Raw genomic sequence first — 16,753 nt, 5'->3', positions numbered from 1 at the left:
GGCTTGTCCTCCCCAAACCGGCTAAAGTTCGTTCAGGTTATTGTGCAGACTGGATTGTGCTTTATACCGCACGCTCTTGATCACTGTGCTGCAGTGACACAAGCTCCGACAAGTCCCCTGCCTGCTGGCGCACACACAGCAAAGCTGACATTTAGCCCATAATCAGCAAATATCCTTCCTGGCAGAACACCTGACGAGCCGTCGGACAAGAAAATCAAGAACTGGATTCACCAAAAACTGGGATCCCAGAGCTTTAGTGTGTGTGGTCCAAGTGAATGCATAGTAAACTAGGGGATATCAGTAGTCACCAAGGAAGTCAAGGGACGTCCTATTGTAAACTGGAAAATCAAAATGTGCTGAATATCTGAATTCGTTCCTTCACAATCGGCCTATCCTTACATTGCATTATGTGTACTGACAGATGGGGCTGTTCTGCTGACTGTTGCAACCCCTCAGGAGCTAATCAATACTTAATGGTTCATCTCCCTTGTAAAATATCATTAGAACACATAGAAAAGCATTCACCCAATCCCAGAAGATCACTTTTATAGCTTCCCAAAGGAATCGCTCGTCTTTTCCTAGAATTTATTTGTTTTAGTTGAAGGAAGGTAAAACTCTTCTCCTTGCACTGATGACCCTGAGCAAGGGGGCAATATCATACAATTTCTATCCCGGGCAGGTATCGCCGACAAAACTACAATTCCAAGGCAGCGTCTGTCGGGGCATGCTGGGAGTTGTAGTTTTAAAACAAGTGAAAGAGCCACAGGCAGAAGACTGTAGAGCCAGGTGGTAGCGCACTACATGAAATATCCAGAACACGAGACTGCGGCGCAGTCTGGAGGAATACTTACTCCATGCCTTGTGCTGTCTGTCGGGCAATGTCTATGAGCTGGAACATCTGGAATTTGGTCTCCTGTACATGCAGATGTTTGTAGAGACTGCTTCCCTCGCACCACTGTGTGACAATAGCCAAGTTATCCTTTGTCATGTAGCCCATGAAAAGCAGAATATTCACATGCCGTGTTTTTCTGTTGAAATAGAAAAGACTACATAAGATACCGCACAATCTAATACATCTAATCTGAAATCTACAGCATGCAGACCGTTCTAATGTGGACACAATGTGTGAAGGTTTTGGTAGAGATCTCAAAAGAATAAACTTGTAACGGAGTACCAGCATGGGTTCATGAGAAAATCAGTCCTCTCAAACTAATCTGATCAGCTTTTATGTGGAGGCAAATGCCCCGTTACAAAGGCCGATTATCGGGTCAATTATCAGGAATGAACGTTCTTCGTAAGACTCCTTCCCGATAACTGCCCCGTGTAAAGGTGCCCCTGATTACTTCATGGACAAGCAATCACTTGTTCATTGGGTGTAAACCTCACTGAGGTAGATGCCTAAATCATCACTTCTGGGGAGCAAATCGTGCTGTCTAAACAGCAATCTGCTGCCCTCAAACAAAGAATATTTATAGGCAGTAGACATCACTTGTCCCAGTAGAGTGGAGGTGATTGCTGCAAGAAAAAGCAGCTCTCACCTCCTGTAATAAACAGGCAATTACACGGAACCAACTGTTCACAAAAAAAAAAAAGCCTGCTGTGTCGGCCCATGTAAAGGGGCCTCAAAGGCTATGTACACCTTTGGGGGAAATTTCTTTTTATTATTGTATTGTACTCATTTTCAGCTAAAAATCATTTTTTCAACTGGTCTTTATAAAAAATATGAAGTCCTTTTTTCTGTACACAGCTAAGATGCTTTAGAAGAAGCCTCTGGATTTCCTCTCTTTTCCATCAGTTGGGGAGCTGACGGGCTTCTTATCTCTGCTCTGACATTATAAACACTCATTTTAGAGACAAGGTTTGTTAGATGACCTGCACAAAGTGAAAGTACCAGTCACAAAGTTAGAAAACAAATTAACGCTTTGTGACAGAATAGCTCAATATTTTTAATAAAGGCCAATTGAAAATATTTTTAGCCCAAAATGAGTAAAATGAAGGTGTACATAGCCCATAGGTTCTAGACTGCACCAGGGTGAGCCAGTAGATAATCTACATCTTGATCTTGGGCAAGGGTGGGCCGAGCTGCACCACATTTATTAGAGACATATCCTTTAATAATTGTGCCACATCTTTCACGAGCCCAAGATAGATTAATAACAGTGTATATAAAAAAACCTAAAAAAAATAAATTAAAAAAAATCACTCCCTTTAGCTGACAGTATACTTAACTGTAGCAACCAGTGTCAGGCAGCTGCTAACGAGCCATATACGATCATTGAGTGCATCAAAATGGGCACAGATGCACATCAGGAGAACATAGTATTGGCACCTTATACCCCATGTGTGGTTTGACCACTAATTTGTAGAGCTGCAGTGGGTTCAACGGTGGGCAAATAAAAGTAATAGGTGGACTACAGTACCCAGAAAGATCAAAATGAGGGTGATTTAGTTTAGAAACAAACGACTGAGGGGAGATCTAATTACTATGTATAAATATATCAGGGGTCAGTACAGAGATCTCTCCCATCATCGAATTATCCCCAGAACTATGACAAGGGTGGCATCACCTACTTCTAGAAGAGAGACGTTTTCTCCATCAACATAGAAGAGGATTCTTTACGGTAAGAGCAGTGAGACTATGGAACTCTCTGCCTGAGGAGGTGGTGATGGTGAATTCACTAAAAGACATCAAGAGGGGCCTGGATGTATTTCTAGAGAGTATTAATATTATAAGTTATTACATTTCTGGGGTCGCTAATCCAGGGAAGTTAGGCATCATGCACACGACAGTGTGCTTTCCGCAATTTGCGGAACAGAACAGGCGGCCCATTGTAGAAATGCCTATTCTTGTCCGCAAAATGGACAAGAACAGGACATGCTATATTTTTTTGCAGGGGCCTCGGAACAGAGCAATGGATACTGACAGCACATGGAGTGCTGTACGCATCTTTTGCGGCCCCATTGAAGTGAATGGGTCCGCACCCGAGCCGCAAAAACTGAAGCTCGGATGCGGACCCGAAAAACGGTCGTGTCCATGAGGCCTTATTCTGAATGCTTTGGAGTCGGGCAAGAATTATTTTTCCAAAGCTGAAGATGGCTTTTGCCTGATTGGATTTCTTGCCTTCATCTGATCCAACATTGCAGGATAAGAGGATGAAATAAACAGACATAGGTCTTTTTTTAGCCTTATAAACTATGACATCCAGATACCCAATCTCTTTTCTAATGTTGAATTTTTTTTTAAATCACAAGTTTACAGGCCTTATGCACACAAAGGTAGATTACCGATCCATTCAATGTCCTAGTTTTATGGGTCCCAGCTGTACCTTTGTATAGCTCTGCTTTCATACAGAGGCATAGACAGGAATAGCAAAAAAACGTCCAGCTCCTTTTCCTTAAAAACCAATGCTTTATTCTTTCACATATTCAATTAAAATCCATGTGCACAAACGGAGAAACTGTAGCACAATGTGACGCGTTTCGGGCCACTTGCGTATGGGCCCTTCATCCAGACATGACAGAGGCATAGACAGCACCTTCAGATTGTAAATTGCTCACCTGAGAACAGCAACTTCATTTCTAAAGGCCTGCAACTGTTCTGGAGTTGGATCTGTAACTTTGAGAATTTTTACTGCCACATCACCTGAAAGAGAGGAGTTTAAATGAGGTCAGAATAATCCAGATGTGCAATATGGATCACAGTTCTTCCCTATAAAACTAAGGGCCAGATTAAAGGGTGGCCAGCGGAGGCTCACGGCCCGGGGCCTCCACCAGATCTACAGCGGCTGCTGTATCTGCAGTCCGCTTACCCCTTGCTCTTTGGAGGAACTGGGGGAGGAAGGTCGGGGTTCCCCTGAAGCTGCTGCCGGTCTGTGTTAAATACAGGCAGCAGATTCAGTGGAATCATGTTTCAACAAGTCAGTCAATGAGCCCCTGCCACCCACTGTCTACCCTTTAATCTCCCATTCCCACAGTGGTGTCTTCCCTTTTTTCATATCCCACCATAGAGCCCCTGGCAGGCTGTATTTTCCAATACCCCGTTCTGTTCTTTCACTCCAGAGAAAAATTCCCCCCCCCCCCCCCCCTACAGCTCTATCACAGTACGGCCACATCATACCACCTGTTCACCCACAGAGACCCTGACAAATAATGTCAGCCCTCTGGTATATTTTCCCCTGCCCCTAGTAAACCCCCACCGACAATCCTGACTGACCGCAGCATTTACAATATAGACTATGGACTGACTGCAGCATTTATGCCGGATCCATCAAATCGCATGCAAACTGATGGCATTTGTCAGACGGATCAGGATCCCGATCCGTATGAAAAATGCATTGAAATGCCGGATCCGTCTCTTCAGTGTCATCTGGAAAAAATGGATCCGTCATTTATTTATTTTTTCACATTTTTTGTGGTCTGAGCATGCGCAGACTGCAATGCCGGATCCGTTTTGCCAGAATACTTGGGGCTGGATCCGGCGTTAATGCATTTCAATGGGAAAAAATGCCCGGCATTCAGGCAAGTGTCCCGGAATCTTGGACGGAGATAATACTGCAGCATGCGGCGTTATCTCCGTCCTGAAAAGTCAAAAAGACTGAACTGAAGACATCCTGAACGGAATGCTCTCCATTCAGAATGCATTAGGATAAAACTGATCCGCCCCAAGGACGGAACTCAATGACTGAAAAGAATAACGCTAGTGTGAGAGTACCCTAAGCCCTGACCACACTTCTCAGTTTAGTACAATTTGAACACATCACCCTTTATGTTAGGAGACTGAAATATTCAGAAAGTAAATACGGCTGGTCAAGGAGTGACGTACAGTCAATAGATGGCACTAATACCCTCACCGTTTTTTAGTGGCGTTCTTCTGTATTTGTAGATTTTTGTGTCATTTCTGAAACGCAGGACACAAGCGTTTTTGTTGATTAGGTGGCGTATTTGGTCTTTCTGACCCCTCCTCAAAAATATAGCATGCTGTAGGTCTTGGCATCTTTCAGGCATTTTGCCAACACCTTCTCTACGGAAAAACTCCATGAAAGATACGCTAGTGGTAAGACACGCTGGGGCAGATTTACTACTAAAAATGCAAACGTTGTTTGGCACAATTTGTACCAATAAAAACTGGTGTAAAGGTGTTGCACTGCATTTATCAAGTGTTTTAGACCCTTTTTACGCCTTGACCAACAAGGAAGTGGTGTGCCTTAAATGCGCCTCCAAGTTTCAAGATTTTCTCACATTTTTGGATCCTAAAGGAATTCACACTTTGTTTTGGATGTCCAACCTCAACCATTTGACCCCATAAATACACAATAAACTCATCGACTATCTTTTATGGTAGCAAGTATTGTGAGAACAGTCAAAAGGTACGACCATGATTTCCCAATGGTTTTATGGAGCTGTAATAACGGCGTTCATAGAAGTCTATAGGGCTCAGTGTCCCTCCATATGCATAGTAATGGACTCCAGCTCTCGTGCTGTCCTGGTATCAATCGTGCACGGTTCTGATCCGATTCCAGGCCTCTTAGAACAACCAAAGGGTGAAGCCAGCACTGATTAAAAACCTTGATAATCCTTCATTTGATAATACGGCATTGCACACACAGTAAAGCACGGCGCCCCCAACTGTAGACGCATTTCGGACAATTTACACGTCCTTAGTCATTACAGTGACTAGGGACATATAACTTGACCAAAACGCATCTACAGTCGGGGTCCCCTGCTTAACTGTTACAATGACTAGGGACATATAACTTGTCCGAAATGTGTCTACAGTCGGGGTGCTGTGCTTAAAGGGAACCTGTCACCGGGATTTTGTGTATAGAGCTGAGGACATGGGTTGCTAGATGTCCGCTAGCACATCCGCAATATCCAGTCCCCATAGCTCTGTGTGCTTTTATTGTGTATAAAAACCGATTTGATACATATGCAAATTAACCTGAGATGAGTCAGAGCTTGAAAATATGACTCTTCTCTGGTCACACAAGTAAGATATGACTCTTATGTTAATTTGCATATGTATCAAATCGTTTTTTTCCACAATAAAAGCACACAGAGCTATGGGGACTGGGTATTGCGGATGTGCTAGCGGCCATCTAGCAACCCATGTCCTCAGCTCTATACCCAAAATCCCGGTGACAGGTTCCCTTTAACTGTTTGTGCAATGCTGTATTATCGAAAAAAAGGATCATCAAGATTTTTAATCAGTGCTGGTTTAGTCTTTGGTTGACCCTCCATATGCTTCTGATTTTAATGTGTTTTTCTGTAGCAATCTGTATATAATATGAACTCTTGCCCCATAGACCTGCATTAGCTGCACTGAATAATAGGTGGTAATGCAAGATCTGAAGAGAAAATTTGCACAACCCTTTAATGCCCAGCATCATACACCTCTTGCCTTGCGGCACATACGCGTATGAACACCGGCAGTTGTAACGCAATGACTTTAGACTTGTGTATGGCTGCGTTGCCCTCGTCTGCCCAGATAACACTCTCCCTAGAGCAGAAACGGTTAACCGATGCCCAGGCTCCTCTCCAGCCTGTTATTATCCGGCAACTGTTTACTGTCACATCTTAGTATTTTTGGCAAATTACATAGAAACCAGGCCAAGGGATCATTGCCTTCAGGTTTATATATATAAAACACAAATCTCCCTGATGTCACAAGCCTCATACCCTGAAGACGTCCTTTCTTATAAAGCAGCATATTTTGGCCAGCCTCAGCTAACCGCATCATGAATTAAAGAATTTGCCAGTTTGTTGGTTACTACTTTCACCGGGGTGTAGTGAAGCAAGACAAGCGGCGTCTTCATGAAAGACTTCTCTCGTATTAGCACCCTCCCAAACGCCAAGTGTGTGCGATACAGCTGAAATATTAATATGGAAACCAAATCAAATAAGGAATCTGAAGGACGACTGCCAGGTCATACAGACTGGCATTTAACACTTTATGCCAGAGTACGTGATGGGCGACTGAACGGTTACTACAACCATTTCGATCACTGATCTGGTTTGTGTCCCACATACATAAAAGGTAGACTACACACATTAGGACTGGGGTCATCAACCTCCAGATGTTCTGGAACTACAATTCCCAGAATGGATCCACTTCTATGAAAGTTCTGAGAACAGATGAGCAGGTAGGCATGCTGAAAGTTGTAGTTCACACTAGCTGGAGTATTAAAGTGAAATGTGCATCAAGGGTCTTGCTCTTTGGTGCTACACACAAAGCTCAATAGGTTTCCAGGTAAGGTATTGTTAAATGGATTTTCGAAGACTTTAATAATGATGGCCTACCCTCTGGATAGGTCATCAGTATCTGATTGGTGGGGGTCAGACAGCCGGGACCCCCGCAGTTCACCTGTTTGAGAAGGTACCAGCACTCGCAGTAGCGCTGCAGCCTTCTCTCAGCTTTTCCTAGGTCGGTGACATCACCATACTTCGGTCACATGAACTAGGCGCAGCTCAGCCCCATAGAAGTGAATAGGGCTGAGCTGCTAAACCAAGCAAAGCCGCTATACAATGTACGGAGCGGTGCTTGGTGAGCAAGGAGAAGGCCACGGTGCTCATAGGAGTGCAGGTGCCTTCTCAAACAGCTGACTGGCGGGGGTCCCGGGTGTCGGACCCCCACCGATCAGATACTGATGACTAGGGATGAGCAAATCGACTTCAGATGAAACATCTGAAGTCGATTTGCATAAAACTCTGTTTCAATACTGCACGGAGCGAGCGCTCCGTACAGTATTAGACTGTATTGGCTCCAATGAGCCGAAGTTATAACTTCGCGAAGTCTCTCGAGATTTCACATAACTTCATAAATTGATTTATACTGTAAAAGACCATTTCCCAAACTCACCCGGAAAATCCGAAGTCGATTCGCTCATCCCTACTGATGACCTATCCAGAAGATAGGTCATCAGTATTAAAGTCTTGGAAACCCCTTCTAAGTTATGTAGCATTCCTCTTTCTGCTGGCATGCCCTTCTGAGATAGTAGAAAACTTTCAGCAGTCTATGGGTCCTCAATTTAACCGTTAGCGCTGGTGAAATTTCTGTATGGGTACGTGTATGCCACTTTATGGTGAGAGATACAAACTCGTGCCTTGTTAAAAGGGTTTTTAGAGTGCTTTAGACCGAGGACCTATCCTCAGGATAGGTCATTAGTATCTGATCAGTGTGGGTCTGACTTCCAGCAACCCCATCGGTCAGCTGCAACTTACCCTAGGCCAGTGATGTCACATTCATGGGTCACATGGCCTAGGTATAAGGGGTTCCGCTTCCCCATTGATTTCTATGGAATCCATAATGGAATCAGCTTCAAAGTATTAGGGTACTTTCACACTTGCGTTGTTGGATTCCGGCAGTCAGTTCCGCTGCCGGTACTGCCTGCCGGATCCGGCAATCTGTATGCAAACGGATACCATTTGTAGACGGATCCGGATCAGTCTCACAAATGCATTGCAATACCGGATCGGTCTCTCCGGTTTTCATCAGGAAAAACGGATCCGGTATTTATCTTTTCACATTTTTAAAAGGTCTGCGCATCCGCAGACTGCAATACCGGATCCATTTTTTCAGAACACTTGAGGCTGGATCCGGCATTAATGCATTTCAATGGAAAATAATGCCGGCAAGTGTTCCAGAATTTTGTTACAGAGAAAATACTGCAGCAGTGGAAAAAGCTGAGATATAAATGTATAAATTTCCCCACAAAACTATAGATGAATCTGCTCAGCTCCTCCTGCTCTACAACATGGCGATTTCAGTTTGCACTGCATTTTGGATTGACAAGTTCCCTTTAAACCTGGTATACAAATAAAGACTTCAGTTTTCCATCAATTTACAGCATTTTTCCCACATCTGTATACAGATCATTATATTTTCTGGAGTAGAACATTGATGACCTATCCTCAGGCCGAGTCGTTTCGATGACCATACCAAGCCCAGCGCCGTGCAGTGGCTGTGCTTGGTACTGCATCCCAGGCCCATTCTCTTGAATGAGAATGAGCTGCGCCAAGGTTATGTGACTGATAAACCCAACGGAAACACAAAAAGGGGTTGGTCAGCACATCCCAATGCGCAGGTGCATGCTATGACTGAAAACATAAAACACAACATAATGCAACAGCTCTTTGCAAACCAAATAAAGTACAAAAACCTTTTGTAAAGCTTATGCTAATAATGTAGAGATGCTTGGCAAATACATTTTGTACTAAATTATTTGAGCCCGTCTGCCGCACGTCAAGGCGATCTCTGTAAGACGGGAACCTAACACTAAGTTCTACCTGTTAAGTGCCATGACAGCGACCATGAAATTCAGGGGGTGTAGGTTCCACATGCATGCTGGGTCCCCTTTGATTTTTATCATTTTTGGCGCCAATACAGGGGATGCAAGTACCAACATGCATGCCGAGTCCACTACCCACTCCATACCTCTCCTGATAAACCCAATGTCACTGGCCTTGGCAGGGAAAAGAAGGTCACAAGCTGTTCAAACAGCTGGCTGGCGGCGAGCAGGACCCCCACCCATCAGAACCTGTGGATAGGTCATCAATATTTTACTCCCAGAAAACGCCTTTAATTCTATCTTAATATCTATCAAGATCTTTGATAATCATTACATTAATCAATGCGTTTGTCTATAAGAGATCAGGATGCATGCTCCTATTAAATTTTACTTTTAAAACATAAAACTTTCCCAGGCATAACATTTTGGAGGCAGCATAAAAACAGAATTAACATGTACGCCGGAATGACCAGCAGGTTCTCCATTTCCTTCTGAAGACTGAAGATGTATGATGTCATTCCTATTTCAAGGGCTACACCCAAAGTTACAGTCATCAGCCAAAACTTTTTACTTCTCTCTGTGCAAGTAAAGAAGCAATGCCTAACTGGACGGGGTACAAGTCAATTATCAGAGGGAACAAGACAAACTAGCTCATATGATAAACAAGTAACTGAGAGCTCCATGGTGTTGGCTACGGATATCAGCTAAATCATGAATAAAATACAAAATAGCGGTATGGCTATACTTCCCTTATGCTACACTAGGAAAACATGGTTAACCTCAGTTATACTGTATATTAACTCTGCTATTTCCACCAGTCCCGTAGAGAATGAATGGAGAGCGGGGAGCATGCTGGACCTGATGATCCACTAGGATTGGTGGGTGGATTGCTAATGGAATGATACCGCACTCCTTCAAATCAAAAGGTGCTTGCAGAGGGACTCTTCAGACCAAGTGTCCTATAGAGAAATCTGTGGAATGTAGGACGTTCAGTCCAATGATTGTGACAATCAGTGCAACAGTACAAAACATCCTTCTCAGCATAAAATCTCCAGATTCCGTTATGCAACGCTTGGGTCCAAAAAGGGACCTTTATCAAGCTATAAGTTATAATGAATAGACAGAGGAACGAGCCGCTGCAGGCGTGCTGAGGGTATCCCCGCAGAAAACCATATAGAACCTGCATGCCTCAATGCCCAACCATATCTCATCTTGGGTCTAAGCTAGAGGAAGCCCAACAGGGTCCTAGAGTTTTCATAAATAAACTTATCCTTTTCCTCTAATACTGTAATCACTTAATTATATCATTCCATTCACACAAAGAAAGTTTCATTCCATTCCAACAATTTCTTCTTCGAGGGTATTTTTTATGGTTTTGAGTATGTCAAGAGTAGCTACACGTGCCACAGGACAATGGACAGGAGGGACCTCATTGACTATTACGGGAGATATTTCTAGGCATGCTCTGTGACCTGTGCAGAGGTCAGGAGGGAGTAGATGCGCTGCGATATCGCCTACTGTGAATCGTGAGTCCTGTGTTATCTACACAGAGGTGTTATCTGTCCTTGTAATCCTATCAGTGATAATGAGCTCACTACTGAAAAGTTATCCGTACAGAAAAGGAAGTGTCAATATATTATTAGGCTTAGTGGTCAGTGTGAAAACGTTTTATAATATAGAAATTTTGAGTTAAACTATAGGATATTTTCTCATGACACATTCCCTGTAGCTATTATTTTTACCAAACTTCTGATATATCACGTCACAAGTTCCGATTGGTGGTAGTCTGGGTGCCGATAACCCCCCTCGATTGCTAAAATAAAGGGGCAGCGTGCCCAGCTTTGCGCTGTGCCGCTAGGTTTGTTCATCTCTCCTTGACGAGCGTTGTGGACTATGAATTTGTACAGCCCTCTCTCAGGGAGCCGAGCAGAACATCTCAAGATGTTCCAGTACATTCAGTCCTGTTTACAATAACAATCACATAATGGGGCAGGTCACTTCCCTGCACAAAATCAGCTCCCTCCTCCTCTGCTGCTACACTGCTCTGGTTCTCCATCTGATAAATGACGACATCTCCAATAAGGAAATCTGCAACATGTGAAAATGCTCTTGTCCTGAACCAGTCTAAGCCTTCGGTACATCCTCATCTACAGCTGGTACAGTGCAAGATCTTGGCAAGCTGCTTACTTGTAACATCTGTTAGACGTCTGCTTGCACAGTGAAGCCTGCATGTGCTTTGTGAAGACGTCCATGACAATGAACGGTTTATCTCGGGTGACGAGTGCGGACATGCATGAATTCACCACCTGCATTTTAATGTAGCTCTTACAATACACATGCCGCCATGATTAAAAGGGAACGTGAGCTCCCGTCACGCCTCAGATAACGTACATTAAACAAATGGCCTTTATATTCTGCTGCCTGCATCATATTTCATGGTTAGAATGGGGTTTGATAAATGAATGGAATCTGATAGGCCCAAGAAGGATCTGTGTATATATGAAAGTATATGGCACCGACATAACCTGCCACAAAGTGTCGCATATCTAAAGCTACTTTTTAAAAGAGCTGTCTCTCGAAGTCAAACCCCTATCCACTGGGCATATGAAAATCAAAGGGGGACTGGTTCCTGAGTGGAGGACCCCCCTTTATGTCCCAGAATAGAGCTGCGTGAAGTCCTGTCCATTACATGGTCAGCCCATGTTATCCCTAAGTGTAATGTATGGGCACACAGTCATCTATTAGTTTGAATGGGCATTGTGATATACTACATTTTAGGGGAGGTGCGTGCATCGTTGCCTTTTTTTGGAAAAGGGGAGCACAGAAGCACTATGGCATCTACTGGGGACACTAGGAAGGGGTATTGTATACTGGCACATTATGGGGGATACTATGAGGGCATCTACTAGGGGCACTATATAGGGGCACATTATGGTGGCACTATGGGTAAGGGGGAGAAGAGTACTATGGGGGGCACTATATTTTATACTGGCACACATTATGGGGGCACTATGGGGACATTAGCTCAACTGGGGGCATTTTTTGTACTGGCACACAGAACAGGGCATTTTTATACTAGTTCACATTATTAGGGGGCATTTTTTTGCACTGGCACACATAAGGGAGCATTTTTTGTACTGCGCTCATTTTAAGGAGACGTTTTTGTACTGGCACACATTAGAGGGCATTTTTCTACTGTCACATTATAAAAGGAGAATTATTACTACTGGGGGGGGGGGGGCATTATTGGCAGGTTTAGTGGAATAAAAAGTGAACAAAAAAGGTGTATTACTGACCTGGTAACCTTTCTTCAGCAGCTCGGGATAACAAAAACTAAACAAGTTTAATATTACAAAAACATTTTTGCTCTGGAGAGAGAGCGTGTGATGACTAGAACCCGGACGGGTTGTTTCATTCTAGTACTTCCTTTAGGGTGCTGCCACACTTCTATTTGGGGGAGGGGGAAGGTGTTTTATTAGCTTGAGAAAAAATATCATGAAATTTATGCATTTTGTACAAGCATTTTTTTCAGGATGGTGTTTTGTAGTCACACAATGGTTTAATTCAGAATTTTTTCCTATAGGGAAGTTCATTGAAAAATGCCTGGAAAAAAAACCCTCCAAGCATGTCTGCTATTTGAAATTAAAAAATACCAGGAAACAAGTGCAATGTTGGTAGGGCACTTTATAATTTACTGTTGGCCAGCATGTAACATCTGGACACAGCATTTTTTGTGCCTAAAAGAAAATGTGGCATTTTTTTTGGGGGGGTGGGGGGGGGGGGGGAACATATCCGGATACCACCATTAGAAGTTCAGAGGCACTGTATAAGCTGCAGGTCTTCAGACCTGGTTCAATACTCACCATGCCATTTGCCTTTATATACTGTTCCAAAAGATCCCGATCCTATTCTGGAAGACAGCATTACCTCGCTTGCTTCTATTTCCCAGTAGTAACTGGAATCTCTTTGCCCACGGGAGCGCTGTAAAAACAAACGTGTTGTATCTGTGACTGAGCAGCTCTTGTCATACTCGCCATTGCTTCTGCTCCAACAATTCAGTTCTCCCACTGTCCTCCGTATCCGGTCCCTCAACACAAAAAGGACTGCTCACCCAATCCCCTGGGACGCCGCGGTGGTCAATGACTGGCTAAGCAGCCATTTGTTGCGTGTTGAGAGGGACTAGGAAATGGAGTCCGGAGGGGAACAACATAAGCAAAGAAGGATTTTGAGCAAAAACTTAAAAAAAAAAAAAAAAAACATTTGTCGGACTACCCCTTTATTGTACTCTGCATTGCACTCACTATTTTATTTTTCTCCTGGCTGCTGGACACTGCAGATTTCTCTCTGTGCGTTGGAGCTGGAGTTTTGGACTGGGACCATCCTGTAGGACTCAAGTTATTCGGACTACCTGAAAACGACAAGTGGGACAATTAGAGCCGGATTAAAGGGCAGGAGGAGGATACGATAAGAATCAATCACACATTGTGTTACCTGATTCACTATGGGTCCTTACAGCATCCTGCAACACAAACCACAGAGTTTCATTAACCAAAAGCAATGACACCTCCACGGAAATGGAAGTGGGGGGCATGGGTTGGCATGCAATATGGTACAGCCACTTTTATAACTGAAGAAAATGAAGCTAAAGATCACTCATTATCTGCCTGTAATACACATACATACAATTCAAGAACAAAAAAACAAAAAAAAACAAAAATGAAGAAACATTCACAGAACTCACTGTCCAAATGATTATCAAACTTCAAAACAAGTACAGGCCCAACGTTTTGGTGACGTTTTTTTCCCCTTTGGTGGTTTATCAAACGTCCAGCCAAGAGATTAGTATATTAAGCTTTACAATTACAATCTGACGATTACGTAAATTCTGGTCACATACTGATGGTCGCCACATGTTATTTAAGCTCCATTATTCTAAACACCTTGTTATTCCAGTATGTTAAAGGGGACCAGACACCAAGATATTCGATATGTAACCAAGCACATTACCTTATCTGTCCAAGCATCTTGTCCTCAAAGGTGACAATCTATTTTGTGCTCCCGCCATATGCTAACGAGTGGTTTAAAGTCAAGCAGGTTGGCGGCTTTTACAGTCTCTGAATCAAGTTCGCCACATTCAGATCCAGCCTCCTGCCCCTGGATTCAAGTGTCAGAGTTGTGGTTCCGTCATGCCCAGCCACATCTCGCGCAGGCGGGGTTTTCCTCCGCCACGTCGCCTGCACAGTGAAGCTGGGTGGGAAGCTCCTGGCTTTAGAGCTTCACTGTGCATGCGCCAGATGGGGTGGACAGTATGCGTCTGAAAGGCTAGTTGTGGAGGAGAAAGACTGTACCTGCGAGAGACGTCAAGAGACAAGGGATGGCGTAACCACAGCTCTGAAACCTCAATCAAGGGGCAGGAGGCAGGATCGGAGGGTGGCAAGCTTGACACGGAGGCTGTAGGAGCCAGCATTCTTGACTTGAAAGTGCTCATTAGCTTACTCCAGGAACGCAGAAGAAATAAAGATTATTTTCTCTATGTACTTGAAACACAAAATCAAGACAAGGGCACCATCGGGGACAACATGCTTTGGCAGATAAGGTAATGTGCTCAGCTAAATATCGAATATCCTGCTGTCCGTTCCTTTTAAATGCTGCACACAGACACACTTTGCATGCTGTAGTAATAGGCTTGCTAATGTTCGGATCTCTTCATACATCTCCCCAAATATTACCACAAAATATATTAAAATCTAGCTACCATGCAAGGTAGTCAGCCCAAATGTGAGGTGACACCAAGTTGGATAGTTGTCATTCAATCAGATTTCAGATTGACTAGACTGCTACCAAGCTAGCAGGTACGTTGTATCTCCAGGCCCCAAAAATCTAAAAAAAATCACCATGCTGAAAGACGTATAAGGACCTCCATAAGTAGAAGAGATGCAAACAAGGTCAGCACAAAACATAGTGCAATCTGCAGGAAGCAGGTTATAGAGCAGGAGGAGATGAGCAGATGGATATATAGTTTTATGGGGTTAAAGGTTTTACTGAATCCTTTCCGACAAAACTATACATGAATCTGATCACCTCCTCCTGCTCCATCCGCCTGCAGATTACACTGCATTTTATGTTCAAAGTTCCTCTTTAAAGAGTCGAATCCCAAAGGGCACTACAAAAACCAAAACCACAAATACCTACTCTGCCCCACAAACAAAAACGTTGCGATGTGGACCTCGGAGAAGTATTAAGCCAGTTATTCTAGTCAGAGAAAATGAAAGATGAAGAAAAGATGGAGGATGTCACAGGGTTCAGAAGAATAACAACAGATCTAGCTAGGATCCTTTTACACGGGCTGAGCGAGTGGGCAATGATCAGGAAGAATGTGGTTCGCTAGCTTTACATGCAGCCATGATCGGGGCTGAATGATCGTTACTACGATTGTTCATTCCCACAGATTCCTTGTTTGTGGACAGCATATCCCTGTTTAAACAGGGTTATGTGCTGCCAATAAACAAGGATCTTATGAGCTGCAAAAAAAGATGCAATCACAGAGCGATCAAGCATTTGCGTGTGCATCAAGAGATGGCATATTTACACAGGACATTAATTGTTCCACTCCTCAGCCAGTGTAAAATGGCCTTTAGAGTAGGATTTATAGTCTACATGGGAGATTTAAAAGGGTTGAACGAGATCAGAAAAATGCAGCGACTTTCTAGTGAGAACCATTCACTTGGATAAGGCCAAACCGCAATACCAGACCACCGACACAAATGGCGCTATTTCTGGAAGAAAGCAGTCATGTCTTTCTTCCCTGCAAAGGTCGACAAATATATCAAATCAGGTTCTCTAGATATTATGGTAGAAAATAAACATTACAAAAAAATACTAACTCATCTCCTCTTTGTCCGTCCACTGCAAAATGTTTTTTTAATGGATGTCACAGTGCAGTAAGAAACAAGGGATTACCTCTATTATTCTGCTGTCCACAGGCATTGTTGTGCTGACCATGTGGACATTGGGCGTGGACGTGGACCTCTGTATCTGAGAAAGTGAACACTCTGAAGACGGATTTGGAGTTGAGAAGTTGAAGGCATGAGGTGTAGAATATCTGTGCTGGGAGCTGGATAAGAAGAAAAACATAAAACTCAAACACAACACAGGATAATGCTTTTTTTTTTTTTTTTTTTTTTTTAGCAAGAGTCATATAGTCCACTGTCACTTACTTTATGTACTGCCCCGGTGTCTTACTCATCGGCAGGGCCCCTCAGCACTATTTCAACTCTTGAGGGCTTGCTGGGGCTAAAGTGTGCCAGGGCTGCCTAGCAAACTATAACCCTTTCAGCACAGAGCTAAGCTCACTGTCTGCAGAGCTGAGGAGGTGGGCTGCTTTAACCACTCATATCTGGATCTGGTCTTGTTTGAAATCTGAAGTCAAAGTTTTAAAACAAGATGAGAATCACTGCATTATCTCTACT

At 43.5% G+C, this 16,753-nt stretch overlaps 1 protein-coding gene across 4 annotated transcripts in view; it reads right to left on the bottom strand.

Moving 5' to 3' along the window:
- Window positions 1-16,753, bottom strand: part of RAF1 (Raf-1 proto-oncogene, serine/threonine kinase) — a 98,226-nt gene that overhangs the window by 21,993 nt on the left and 59,480 nt on the right. For 2 of the 4 annotated variants that reach the window (XM_044300657.1, XM_044300659.1), the window contains exons 7-13: window positions 16,245-16,398; window positions 15,477-15,536; window positions 13,776-13,803; window positions 13,586-13,692; window positions 13,148-13,265; window positions 3,559-3,643; window positions 852-1,028 (exon numbers count right to left, since the gene is read on the bottom strand). In XM_044300657.1, coding sequence (XP_044156592.1) covers window positions 852-1,028; window positions 3,559-3,643; window positions 13,148-13,265; window positions 13,586-13,692; window positions 13,776-13,803; window positions 15,477-15,536; window positions 16,245-16,398 — 729 coding nt within the window. The remainder of the gene's footprint in view (window positions 1-851; window positions 1,029-3,558; window positions 3,644-13,147; window positions 13,266-13,585; window positions 13,693-13,775; window positions 13,804-15,476; window positions 15,537-16,244; window positions 16,399-16,753) is intronic. The other 2 variants (XM_044300658.1, XM_044300660.1) reach the window with 1 other exon arrangement.

The sequence above is a fragment of the Bufo gargarizans genome, chromosome 7 (genome assembly GCF_014858855.1).
Source record: "Bufo gargarizans isolate SCDJY-AF-19 chromosome 7, ASM1485885v1, whole genome shotgun sequence".
Classification (NCBI taxonomy): domain Eukaryota; kingdom Metazoa; phylum Chordata; class Amphibia; order Anura; family Bufonidae; genus Bufo; species Bufo gargarizans.
Note: the sequence above shows the minus strand (reverse complement) of the source record. Positions and strands in the feature narration are given on the sequence as shown.